Below are 13,736 nucleotides of genomic sequence, written 5' to 3'. Positions count from 1 at the left end.
CTAATTTGGACCACCAGGGGTTCTTTAACGTGCACATAAATATAGGTACACGGATGCTTGAACATGTAGCAACTAAAGCATGGTTAGGGATATGTAGATGTAGAAGAGAGGAATTATAGAGCGAAAAAGAAAAAAAAAGAGAAAAGGAGGATTCATGACTATCACTTAATCACGGGCGCCTTTTCCGGGTATTGTCAAGTCAACGTGAAAAGGAGTCTCAGAATAATACTGGTAGCAAATAGGACCAACTGATCAAGACGCCCGACATTACGGGTCGGTGAAACGAACTTAACAATCTCGCGAATGAGATGATCACAGTTTTACCTCGGTGGGCACAGTCTCTTCGTAGTGCAGGTCATCGTAACGAAACAGCTCGCAGGGCTGCCTGGGCGCACTATCGTTCACGAACCACGACGCGTTCCACGACGTCGCCTCGAACCCTACTGCGGTCACCAAGCGTGTCGAGTTGAAGTCCCGCATCGGCTGCACCGCACACTCGTCGTCGCTCACGAGCAGCTTGCGAATCTCTTGGGCGCGAGATTCGTTCAGGCCCAGGGTGTCCAGTTGCGGCACCACGCACTGATGATCGGGCTCGGACAACAGAAATATCAGGTTCATCGAGAAGAAAGGAAACAGTACCTGCGAAGGCAGTAGGAAGGCCCACAAGAGGAACTTCTGGAACTTACCGAAGCCTCCGAGCTCTTCGATCACGTCTTCGAACTCCATATTCGAGCTCTTTCTTGACTCCGAGACGCACGGCGACGCTAGCGCTTCTTTTAACTCGCGCAGGGGCGTGCCCCTCTCCGGCGAACAACAAGTAACCCGACGACGGACGCACGAGCTGGGTTTGGTGACAGCACTTATCGAAACATGGTGGTGGAGCCGAGCTTAACAGAGTCCCTGTTCCTCCCGCGTTTCTCCGCGCGCTTGCTGACGCTGCTATCGCTGGCTGCAGCCGGCCTAGCGAGGACTACGAAGGCTGACAGAGAGCAGGCAAAAAAAAAAACCTTGTACTCGATGCTTGCGGCAAGCGCGGCGTAGCTGAGAGGCGAGGGGAAGAGAGTCGTGCGTCTGGCACGCGGCCGGGCGTTATGTCAGCCTTTATTTTGTTCCTCTCACATTTCCTGCCGACGCCGTCGTCGACAGTTCCCCTCACCATGCCGGTCGCGTAGTATGCGCAGCTTCAAATAACAGCACCCGCTTAGGCCGAATGGGCAGCAGGAGCGCTACGACGATGTGGTCTTACGCAAGCTTGTTCGCGGCCAAGTCGGTGGGCCCTCCAACACCGTGGAGGCCTATTTTGGAATATTAATGCGATTAAAAGGCGCTGTAGGAGCGAGCAGGGACTGTATGAGCTCTGAGAGTAGCCGAGAGGGAGGGATCTGCTCCAACACCTGCTCCGTTCGTTTGCCGCCGGGAGATGAAAATACGACGCGTCAGCGACGGCAGGACAATGCTATAGGGGTCGTCATACGAACCGCGCTTGTGAAACGATCGTGCGGACCAAATGGTAAATAAATTTGCCCGTGCATATTCGCACTGCCCGACGCCTAGAAGCGACGATGTAAGGCGGTCAGATCCGGTCATAACTTACAGCAAGATATGCAAAGGCTCTTCCGATCCATAAAATAGTTCCACATACTTAAGTCCACTCCCATTGTTTGGGGATGCACTGAAGCAGTATTCAAGCGCTCATAGCAGCTTAAATTTACCATGCTGTCCACCAAAGTAACCTTTCTTGTAATACTCGTAGTAGGCCTCCTATGAAGCTCATTTTCCCGGCAAGGTGGAATAAAAGCTGAAAATGCAGATGCATGAATACTAATTGTTCAGTGGCGTAGCCAGAAATGTCGTCCAGGGGGCAGGGGGCAGGGCTCACGTTGCAGCTCGGCCTCCTTCTTATAGGATTTGTCGATGTCTGAAATGCATGAATAATAACTACATTCCCATTTCCAAAGATGCTGCAAACGAAATCTTGAATGCTACGCACTGTCGATACAAGTAGAATATGTATTTTTTCATAAAAAGATATATTCGTATGTTCCAAAATTTGTGCTACAAATAAGTGACATCAGTGCTTTGATGTTTTTTTGTTTGTTGAATAAGTAGCGAACATATCACACGAACTTTATAAAGTTCGTGTGATATTTTCCCTGCTTATACTACTGCTACAATAGAACAACATCAGTTCGAAACTCGCAAAGCAATGCATGCTGCTGATATGAAAAACGTAAAGGCCATGAAATTAACGAGTTTAGGACCAATATTTTAATGAAAGTTTGTCAGTTAAGAACTTTGTTTACATTTTTGTGCATATGGAACGGCCAGGAAAAAAATCTCAATTACGCTGTCCTTCGTTCCAATGTATTGCGCAGGAGAAGCTGTCACCGGTCGTGTATTGTCAGTAATTGCACCGAAATTATGGTCGCAACAGAGAGCACATAGAAAAAGCAGGATTTCTGCAAAATATACATTTGAAATGCGTAGGTAGGGTGGAATATAAAAATGCGAAGACACAGCTTGGTAAGGGGCGAAAATTGTCACTGGAAACAAAGTTCACTGCATGTATACGCAAAACCTCGCAACAAGATATTTAAATATACGTATGAGTCTCCAATAAATCTACGTTTCTAAGCGAAAGTCACTGTATATAATGCGTCACACAAGGCAAATAAACATGTTATCAATCACAGATTCACAGATCACAAATCATCCATTTCGAGAAATATTTTGACAAGGCCGCCGGCCCGGCCCGTTCCCATAATCGCGCTGGCCGTCAACGGAGGTTGTCGTGCGGTGAACGGCCGATCACACCAACGAGAAAAACGCATGCGCTCTGGCTGGCTCTGGCAGCCCGCGGGTAGCGAGAACAAGTTGAATAGGCTCAATGTGTCCTCGCGAATAAAAGTCAAAGTAGAAAAAATAAAAACATAGTTACTTTTGTTGTCCTTAGTGTCTTAACATGAATGTTTTGACGCAGGTGAAAAAAAAATGTTGATATTCTTTTCTGTGACATGATGGCACAAATGAACCGCCACACCGCTTTGGCTCATAGGAGCTCGCTGCGTGCTTTGTCATCTCGTCTGATAGTGTGTTGATCTGACTTGTCTCGTTGTATGGTCCGATGTACGGCTTTAGAAAATCAATGCACCTTTTGCGTCAAATGTATTTTTTTAATACGTCTTTGTTTCTGCGTTTAATAGGCCAAGCCTTGCAGCAGAAAAGGGGTGATCTATGGGGGAGGGGGACCAGTGCTCTCTTCTTCCTCGAGGTGGAGTGGTCCCGAGGTCGGCTGTGCAAAGAAGCGGCCAGGCCCTTCCTTGTCCCTGAAAAAGTCCAAAAAAGCACTCCAAAGCTGGAGTGAGTCCTTGAGCCCGATGTGCGATGGCGGGTCGAGCCACTCCTGCAGGGTGGCAGGTTGGTTCCCGCCCAGGGAGCGTAGTGTCCTTTCTCGGACCGTGTGGGGCACGCCGGGTAGGGCTCGGGTATGAGTGCGGGTTGATGAGGTGTAGCCTTGCTGGTGACAGAAGCTGGCCGGTCTGGGCTCGGCGAAGAAGAACCGCCTCTATCCCGCGAAATGTGCTGGGTGGGCGGCATGCGTCAAATGTTTATGAGAACTTTACATCCATAAAATTTCGAAATTGAAATCTATGCTCTCCGTAGATTCCGCGACCTTGACAAGATGGCGTGACGAGCCCTCTCGCCCTCAAAACGCCCTTGAAGCTTTGTGCTCAGATGGTGCTCCTTGCGTTATGTAACTCCAGGCGCATGGGCATTGCCACGAAATCCAGCCCGAGTTCGCAATGTTCGCGCCGAAATCTCTTTTCGAGCGTAAAAAAAGACATTCTAGACCAAAACCAGAAATATTTCCGACTCCGGGGGTTGTTTTGGTCAGCGGTGCATGATAGCAAGAAAAAAATTTCAGGCCGGGGGGGGGGGGGGGGGGGCACTGACACTGTCAAGGACTCCTTCATGGTTTAAATTCAAAGTTGTAGTGAACGGATGAGTTTCATGAGCCCTAAGTGGCTTTGCCTTAGCGACTGCCGTAACTGTAATAAATCTCTAAGTCAGGTTGTGAGAGTTGCGAAGCTTCTCTTACTTGCACTTGCAACAACGGCTAGGGGTAGCACTCTTTCAGCGCTCTGAGGCGAGTAAAGACCTACTACGCAGCCGAATCTTAAGAATCTTACCCATCTTACGAATCACGCGTTGCGTAGCATCCTATTCCTCATGGTGAACGGTTGATAATACGGCTCGGGCAGGCTTTCTATGTGTCCGATCTTAGAGCGGGCTCCACGTCGTTGCGATCTAAAGCAGGCCGCTGCAGGAACCAGCCAAACTGTACACCGTAAATTTTTTTCATGACGCGCCACGCTCGCTGCTTACGCAGTAAATGAATAAAAGCGCAAAGACATTCCGTGCGGTTAATGTGAACCTTCATTACAGGTTAGGCATACAGCGAAGGTAGGAGCTGATGCGGTGACATCGCGTACAGAAACACACGTCGGAAATTTGTCCCATGCGCGTGCGCTTTCCATACTTCTTTACAGTCAACGGTCTTACAATACACAACAATAATAAAACAAGTGACAACTGCTGATTGACCGTGGCTGCACAATGCAAGTGTCACAAGAACAATTCTAAGGGTAGTACCTGGAACGGCACAGTTCGCTTAATAACTGATCGTTTTTTTTCTTTCTTTTTTTTTTTTGCTAGTGGCACTGGAATGTTGTGGTTCATTGCGTCTGCTCTGCTCGCGAAAGTTTGACAGCAAGTGCCTTCTTATCATCTTTGTACGCAACGGTGTGTGAATTTTTCCCGAGCTGTGGTCGCCTGACTGCACCTTAGCCTAGGTGCAATAATTGTACAAGATAGAAGGCGTGGCTTCACTTTATGGCCATTTAATGTGTTCGGCTGCCGACCGTTGGTGCCGCTGCTTAAGGAATGGAAACGGCCGCAGTGATTTATCCGCGACACGTCGGGCGGCATGCCCGACGTGTGCGTAGTGTTTCGCGTCAAGTTCAATGTGACAGAAGGAAACGACGCCGGAACAACCAACCAAATTGTGCCTCGGGGTGAATGGTTGTCGGAGAGTTCGGCCTCGTTGGGAACGGCGAAGCAGCGGCAAGAAACGTCGCGGTGACTGCGTCCGGAGCGGTGGTAATGTATCTTCGTTATTAATTTGGCTCGTTACACGACGTAAAGGCTGCAGCGCGAGATAGAAAGAATAGGCGGCTGGTGGTACAAATCGAAGAAGACGAGAAGTATTGCTCGTGCAGCGCGCTAGTATAGGATTTCTCTTTAAGATTTTGTGACAGAAACAAATCGGCTTTCCCTCGTCACGCGTAATAAGCCATACCGGAGGAATTTTCCATCTATAGCAGCGCACGCGGGTGTGTCAGCTTCGTCGAGGAAGATCGCTTTTCGAGTGCCTCTGTCGTCTCGGCTGCCTGGGCGGCAAACGATCCGGTCGAACCTGCGCCCTCCCGATCGATCATTCATCGCTAATGCTCGATCGTTTGCCAAGGCAGTGCTTGGGGACCTTGCATAGGCGAAATGGGAGTTTGGGGAACCGTGCAAGGAACGGGTGCTGCAGATGCGGTGCTCCTTTTTTATCGCCGAGTACGCAGTGCGTAAGGGCTTTGAGTTCTTAGCGACTGCAAGAGATGGTTTGCAAGGTAGCACAGCTGCTTTGGCATCGCATGTCACATTGGAACTCGTATGTAAGACTTGGCGGGCCGTCACTCCAAGACATGTCTTGATTAAGGTATGTCGTCAGAGCGTTTGTACTTTACCTTAGGTCGAAGATCAGTATACTGTTGAGAAAAAGCAACACGCAATCAGTTTATGTAGTGGTAAACTAGTACTTCAAAGCTCTATTTTCGGTCATTTGGATAGCGAAAGGTTGATCAGTAAAGGAAAGAAACAATACGATATTTGCTCGACATGAGTCGTGGATGGAGCTAGTTACAGCCACGCAAATTCCAGGATATGAGACGATGAAAAAAAAAAGAATAAAGAAAACGGACACATGGATAGACATGACCATTGGCATTGGCACCGAGCACACAAGCTTTTCATGTTGACAGCAGAGCGAAATCGCATAGCCTAGCGAGCGGAGGAGTCATATTTTGCAGGAAACGTTACGCGGTCACGATGCTCTCTAACCGGCGTTGATATCGAGGGGTATTATGTTTCCACGTTCTGCATATATATACATACGTGCACAACTTTGCAGTGCCGCATGCATTCGAACGTGGTCGTGGATCGCTACCGTGATACGCTATGTCGTTTATCAGCTTTTAGCAAGCCGTGAAACGGGCGGTCGCCTTTTGCTGTTAAGGATGGCGTCTAATTTCTGTCGTAGCCCTAGCGGCGGGCTTCAGCAGATCTTGTAGGAAGCTAAAACAGACAGCACACCATCTGGTCACCTGCTGAGGCTTGCTCGATATCGACATTTGGTTTTTAAAAGATGCCAGCAATCAAGCCAATCGTGACCAGCACATTAGCTAAGGTAGGCATACAACTAGCTTTGCGGCTCACTTCATATGCAGCCTTTGTCGTCCATTTATAGCCAACCGGTTGTCCATGATGGCGTGATTGTTAGATGCACTTAAATCCGAATGTTCCTTTCTTACAAATTTGCGACAATAAAAGAATAATGGATCCTGAACTGCTTCTCTTGGCATGGCACAGTGTTCATTAGGTGAACATCGACAGGTCTTTAACATCTCATGCGTGCTATAGTTTTCATGTGACGTCACAGACACAACTTTTCACTGTGTTAGCACCAGAATATGGCGGCCACGATGGTGTCTGTGTACCATATTATCACACATACATTGTTTTGCTTATTTTGACTGTGACCGTTTCTCAACAGATTATCACAGTTATCCATTTGTCGCTCGTTGCAAGACGTGTCTGCCGTGTTTCTACAATTTCTATTAGAAAGACACCTCGTCACCATATGACAATACCATGAGACAACAGAAGAGTCTTGCTTGCGCTTTCGTCATGCCCTCTCGTTCCTGCTGCTCGGTATTCTGCACAGAGTTACGCTCTTCCGACGACACATCCCGTGAGCTAGGTGAATGACGTCATACCAGCCGTGTCGTGCTTCGTACAGACAGAATTCGCGTGTTTCTGCAGGCCTCGTTTGGGTGGATCTTTTCCGAGGAGGCGTGTAAAAAAATAGATATTTGTTGTTGTTTTTCTGAACAGTCATCATCTGTATTTCTTTCTCAGCCGCCAGGGCTTTCAAGAAATGTTCCGCTGAACACCTATTTACCCCCTCATGAAGTGCGTGGTGCTTTTGTGGAACACTGCATTTCCCGCCAACAGGTCGCACGTAGAATATCACTTATCCGGAATACTCAATGGACACGTAAAGTCCACTAATAACGCCAATATAAATGAAATTTCTTTCACGTCTCTCTCGAAAGAAAGTGGCTGATATAATTCGGAGGCACATTTATGTTTTAAAAGTAGTGTGTTTATTGTGCGTACTTTTATGCCATGTGCCTGCGTTATCGATTATGATTGAGTGCGTGTTCTCTTTAAAAGTGGACCGTGTTTTAATGAACCAGTTGGTAATTTACGTTTCGAAATAATAATTATGGGAGGCAGTCTTAACTCTGCCACGTGCTTTCAGGCTCTGTGCAGTCGCCACTGCGGTTCATTCGCAGAATTGACCTTACGTTACTTTATTTTCTACTCTTGACTTTTGACAGGTCACTCACTCTGTTCTGACCAGTGCATTGAATCTAGTTACGACGACGCAGCTAACTAAAAGTTCGAACGATAAGAAAGCACTTTGGTAAAAGCCCTTCCCAGCTGCGGCGAAAACGACCAGGCACTTTTAGTTCTGTGCAGTATGGCCGCTACACCAGCCCAAAATAATGCATCAGGAAGAAAATAAGAAAAAGGAAAGGAATAAATAATAAAGGAAAGAGTAATAGTTAAAAGTGGGCCATTCGAGGAGAAAACAACGATGCCGTCACTAATTGATGACCCCCGACGCGGCAATGTAAACAGGAGCCCACATAATTGCGCTTATAATTAATTTAGTACGCGTTCCTCTGGTTCCCACTTGCATGGAAAGTGCAGTTTGGCTTTAGTATTTAGGAGGGTGAAACCGTTATTGGAACTAATAAAAGAGAAAAGAAAGCGTAAGCCAGCAGAATCGACTGGTGATGGTTAGTGTAGGGGTCGAGGGTTCTCCTCTGCCCCCTTTATAATATCCGGCTGGCTCGGCTGCTCCGCCCTTCCTGGTTATGTTCGTGGAAAGACTGCACGCATTAGCAGTCCAATGGGAGCATGGCCTCCCACGCGCGTGAGAGGCCATGCTCGCGGTCCCGGACTCGGAGGACCAGCGCAATCTGGTGAACATGACAAGGGAAGCAGCAAAGGCCAGGGGGTACCTGGACTGAGGAGGCCGCCCGCCTCGGGTGAAGAAAGAAGCACTCTTTCTCACTGGTTCAGATTATTAAACATCTATTAGTTCTCTTTTAAGTTAACACAGGAAATCCGTTTTCTTTGCGTGTCCACAGTGCGACAATAACAAATAAAATTCGGCCGTAGGTAAGAGGCAGTAGGCAGAAAGTGCGACAATACGTAACAAATTCTGGAATTTCTTCTCCGCCACGGGAATTGTAACCAGGGGAAAGCAGACTGCTTGGCAACACAACTCTTCTTGCTTCTCCTTGACATCGCAACCAAATAAAACAGACGAACAAATGCAAACACTGTAAATAAGATGCACGTAACAGACAAATATGTTCACACTGTATGCAAACTACACTCGAAACTTCGGTGTTACTTTTCTTTTTCTTCCCTGTACACAGCACTCAGAGAAAGCTAAGTATAAACTTTACACCTACACAGTCCAAAAGGTTGCGGGCCCGATAGATAACTACAGTTAGGGTACTCAGCGTGTGAAACAAGACAGAAATTCTCACGATCTAACAAACACAGTGCTCTTCAGAAAGTCATTCTTACAAGGTGCGGAGGCAGTATCTTTCCCGTGTGACACCGCAAGGTCATTTTGTGTACTTACGAGCTCAGGGCAGCAGCTTGAACCAGAATAGTATAGTTGGAGATGAAAAAGAAATTACGAAGAGCATATCAGAGGTCAAATAGGTTATGGACGCAGCGTTGTTGCATTCTAATCAGTTGCTCCGCTTACCGTCTGGGACCCTTTGGGCAGCAGCGCACAACGCACGTCCCATTGGCCTCCCCCGGCTTACCCTCGTACCTCCGAGGAATTTCGTTAGAACTGCCGCCTGACGCCCCAGGCAAAGGCCCACGCAGGGCACCGCAGTAACGAACGGACAATGCCGAAGAGAAAGTGAACGGCCAGCGTCCAGAGGAGCGGGAGAGTTGGTGGAAAGCGGGCGAACCGTCGAAGACAATTAGGCTCGAGCTAACCACGTGCCGGTGATTGGGCACCCCGTCGTGGGCGGGCTTTGAGGGAGAAAAGGAGGAGGAAGAAGCGATGGGAAAAAGAAATATCTGGCGCCGCTTCTTAGGGGAACTTTGGAGCCGAGCAATTAGCTCTCCTGCACCGCAGGCGTATCTCGAGGGAGGATGCTACCTTGCAGTCTCCCCGGCAACTTCGCGCTCGCTCATTGTCGGATGGCGGTATACTATACCATGTATGCCGTGCTATTGTGTGCGAGTGGCTTGACCAACAAACGATAAAGAAGCATACATAAAGTCTGAGCGTACGTGTACTTTAGACTCTGTGGAAACTTGCACCTTGTGGAGCTTTGTGCCGGCATTTAAGTCATCGGTATAACTTTTTTGTTAAATGTAAGTAGAAGGCGTGCAAGGCTTGAAACGCATGCATTGGGTTTTTTTGTTTTGTGTGTGGCGCCAAATGGCCGAGGAACGGAAATGATTTTGTCGTTGTTAGCGGACGGACGTCTGCTGTGAAACCTAAACCGACAAGGATGACGATTCCGCTTGTGGCAAACACTACGTGTATCCGAAAGCGTCGGCCAGCCTGTCTGAGCCGTGCATGGTTGGTGCATCCCCTTTTCATCCACGCTGTGCACCCACGCGCTGGAGAGTTCATTCCCTTGCGAAACGTCTTCGCTCGACGTGCGTTTCTCAGGGGACTCCGGTTTGTGCATACACTCCGTGTCTCGGGTGTAATGGCATATTAACCCTATATACACAGCCACGTGTGTATAGAATATACATACGTGTGTTCTTTGTGTGCTTTGTGACGCAATCGGATCTGGGAGACTCATTGGTCGATTTCCGCCGTCTCACCGCACGTCTCGCATTGTAAATTATATTGTCACCTATAGGTACCCCAAGATCAACAGTTTAAGATTAAATTCAGGGGAGGTTTTTTTCCGTGCCCAACACACGATTTCATTACGAGGCACGTTTTATTGGAGAACTCCGGAATAATTTCGGCCACCTGATGCTTTTAAGGTACAGCAAGAGACAGTATACAGGGGAGTTTCGCTCTGATAATTTGACACTTTATTGTTTGCAGGGAAGCCGCAAACCAAATAGTGGCCAACATCTTATTTTTTCGTTCTATTTGCGCTACGCCACCATCGAGATGCGGCCGCAGCGGCTCGGGATTGAACCGGCGACCTCGTGTACTGCAGCAAAACGCCGTAGCCACTGAGTTGCCACGGCGGGTAATTCCAAGAGCAAAATAAGCCTCTGGAGCACCCGAGACTTCCCAGCCATCCTAGAGTTTGTAGGCGGGAAATTAAACCGTACGCGCAACATTGCGAAGGCAAGCTTTTGCCGCGAGCCTTGTTCTCGTTCGAAGATTGGTGGAAGGCGAGAGCCGAGGTTCTTCATAGGAGGCGGCGTATATGAAGCCATCTCGCATGCGCGAGTTTGATTTCCCTGGGGCGCGCTATGGCTTGAGGCTTGCAAATTTTACGCGGGAAAAATTACAACTGGCGGGATTTCATCGGCAACTTAGAACGATAAGGAGAGAATATTAGCTAAAGAATATTACGGAGACGTGAGAATTCGTACGGATACCGTTTTAATTTTGCGAACGAAGCAAACTGCGCAGCAAGAAAGTGCGCGATGAAACAGAGACGTATACGTTTGGTGCTTTGCGGAGTGCGTGCGCATGTGATGCAATGTGCGCACTGATAGGATCTCGATCGGGTGAGGTGGGGCTTCACCTCAAGAATCGGTAAACGACGTCGAAGCTGGCTATCGTGATGATGAAAAAGAAAGTAGAAATGATTGTATTCACTTCATTACTAAATGGTTGGGACTCTCATCCGAGTCTTGAGCGGTTCTGATTAACACGGGGCCCAGGACAGCCTTAAATAACCCCTTGCGGTCTTGTGGTCATCACTGTTTTCTTGGGGAGCCTGTGGCGGTATTAGCGCGTCGTCAGGTTCTGTCGTCGACGACCTCCTCTTGGTCCTTCCCTCTGTCTCAGCTCGGGGAATAAAAGGGGTGACGCGGTTTCGGAGAAGAGAGCAGTTATGTCGACATGGAGACGCCCGCTTGAACACTTCTCACACTTGACAGGTCGATGCCCAGGCTTATCGTAACAGCCTTTTCTGGGACGAGGCAAATCATCTTGTCATGGGAACGTACGCCTGAATGTCTCACACTTGACAGTTCGATATCATAACAGCACCTTGCATGCGAAAGTATACTGCCGCACCTGTCCTTCATTCGGTCTCGCAGAACAATTCACCTTCGTGCTCTTGATACGTACGAGTTATTTTTTGCGCATGTTCGATTTGATTTGACGTTTATATATTATTGACATATTATTATAATTAGAAAATAAAATGCGTCACGCATTTGTTTTACTCTCTGTTGTAACACAGATGCTGTAGGAAATGTTACACAGCTCGCCCGGGCATACAGGTAAGTTACCGTCCTCCGGCAAATGGCTAGTGCCTACAAAACGAAGCTGCATGCCCTACGTCGCCGTTACTACAGGGGGCGCAGCAAAGTTTTCCGTGGAAGTTTCGTGACCAGGAAACAAACGTTATTAAAGCGAAAACTTATCGAAGGACTCTGCTTGTACCTTACTTCCGAAAGAGATGAGGATGAGATATATCAGACGCCCGTAGTAATTCTAGATTGACTGTACATAGTTTCTTATTGTACATGTTACTCTATATGCTGTCCGTAAGTATAAATGCTTACTCTAAGTAACTACAATACAGATCGCTTTCCTAATCGATCCGCCTTCGTTTCCAAGAAGATTCGACCGGGTATATATGTATAGCGAGTGCGGGAGTGTATTACATGAGCACACCCATAACCCGCGTCCCACCTTCGAACATCCGGGAGAGCCTTCCCTGTTCTCCAGTCTCTCGCGTCAAGATAAGGGCTCTGAGATGGGGGAGGATCAGTGCCAATGCACGTCTAGACAGGCTGCTCCACGGTCGCAGCAATTCAACGAAGAAATGACGCCACAGTGGCACTTGTGTCCCCCACGCGGAGCAGTCCTCGTTGAGGTAAAGTGCTCGGACGAAACCGTATGGTACACGCGACGACAGCTCAACAGTCGGGCCCATTAGATGCCGTAACGCGTCGGCTAATTCCCCCCTCGCCGTGGAATCCGCCAGGGTTCGTCAAACACGCCACGTGTGCTGCGGGCTCACTGATTCCACGCCGGATTACGCTGCTTCCTCGGAATGAAGCGAATCGATAGAGTCGGTGGCGGGCGGGTGGGAACGGGGGATACCGTATTTGCTCGAAAGTAGGCCGATACCTTAAAGAAAGAAAGAAAAAAAAAAAAACTGGTCAGAACTTTGCACCGCTATCTTTCTCAGTAGATGATGCACGTAATAATTATGACGTCTCGACAGCTGCGCGCGTGTGCTTCACGGCTGGCCATGCACGCTCTCGTTTATCAGAGTGACGTTTGCATATGTCGTGTCTCTTACAAACTTGCGATAAGCGTGAATTAAATTATAGGGTTTTACGTGCCGAAACCACGATCTGATTATGAGGTACGCCAAAAAGCGTGCGCGCGATCGTGGTCTATAGTGGTTAGAGCTAACACTGCAGTAATGCTGTGACGGAAGACGGAAGCTGAATAGCCCCATTGGTCTCGCTGTATATATAAGATGCACCTTACGATGGTGCTCGCGTGTGCTTAACACCTCTCGAGTTTTCTTTTACATGCCTGAAAAGTGGATGAAATATATATAATTAAAGGCACCGACTTCATCCACTTTTGAGGTATCTAACAGCAAACTTGAGGGGTGGTGAGCGTACGCGAGCACGATCCTCGTAGGATATATATATATATATATATATATATATATATATATATATATATATATATATATATATATATATATATATATATATATATATATATATATATATATATATATATATATATACATATATATATATATTTATATAAAGCGAGACCGACGGTACTATGCAGCTTCCGTCTTCCATCACAGCATTCCTGCTTTGTTAGCTCTAACCACGAGACCACAATCGCGCGCACGCTTCTTGGTCTGCCTCATAATGAGATCGTGGTTTTGATATGTAAAACCATATAATTCAATTCACGCTTTTTACGTGCGAAAGCCGCTTTTTGAAACATCTGGTGCGTACGTCACGTGCCAGCTTCTCACCTACTTCCCTTGTGACAGCTAGCGTTTAAGGGCTCTGTGTTAGAGTGCACTGCCTTCGGAATCGGCCCATATATTCTTCGTCAGAGAAACGTGATACCTGCATAGTGGGCATAGTCCGCCTATAAT

At 47.8% G+C, this 13,736-nt stretch overlaps 2 protein-coding genes across 3 annotated transcripts in view; one reads left to right on the top strand and one right to left on the bottom strand.

Annotated features, from left to right (window-relative positions):
* Positions 1-986, bottom strand: part of LOC139060176 (carcinine transporter-like) — a 36,424-nt gene extending 35,438 nt beyond the window's left edge. Inside the window, exon 1 of the mRNA XM_070539106.1 lies at positions 325-986. Coding sequence (XP_070395207.1) covers positions 325-726 — 402 coding nt within the window. The 5' untranslated portion in view covers positions 727-986. The remainder of the gene's footprint in view (positions 1-324) is intronic.
* A 3,974-nt stretch (positions 987-4,960) lies between these two features.
* Positions 4,961-13,736, top strand: part of LOC139060175 (serine-rich adhesin for platelets-like) — an 841,896-nt gene continuing 833,120 nt past the window's right edge. For both annotated transcript variants that reach the window (XM_070539104.1, XM_070539103.1), the window contains exon 1: positions 4,961-5,160. The gene's annotated coding sequence lies outside the window, so the exon portion shown is untranslated. The remainder of the gene's footprint in view (positions 5,161-13,736) is intronic.

This window comes from Dermacentor albipictus, chromosome 5 (genome assembly GCF_038994185.2).
Source record: "Dermacentor albipictus isolate Rhodes 1998 colony chromosome 5, USDA_Dalb.pri_finalv2, whole genome shotgun sequence".
In the NCBI taxonomy this organism is placed as follows: Eukaryota; Metazoa; Arthropoda; class Arachnida; order Ixodida; family Ixodidae; genus Dermacentor; species Dermacentor albipictus.
This window is presented reverse-complemented; position numbering and strand designations above follow the sequence as displayed.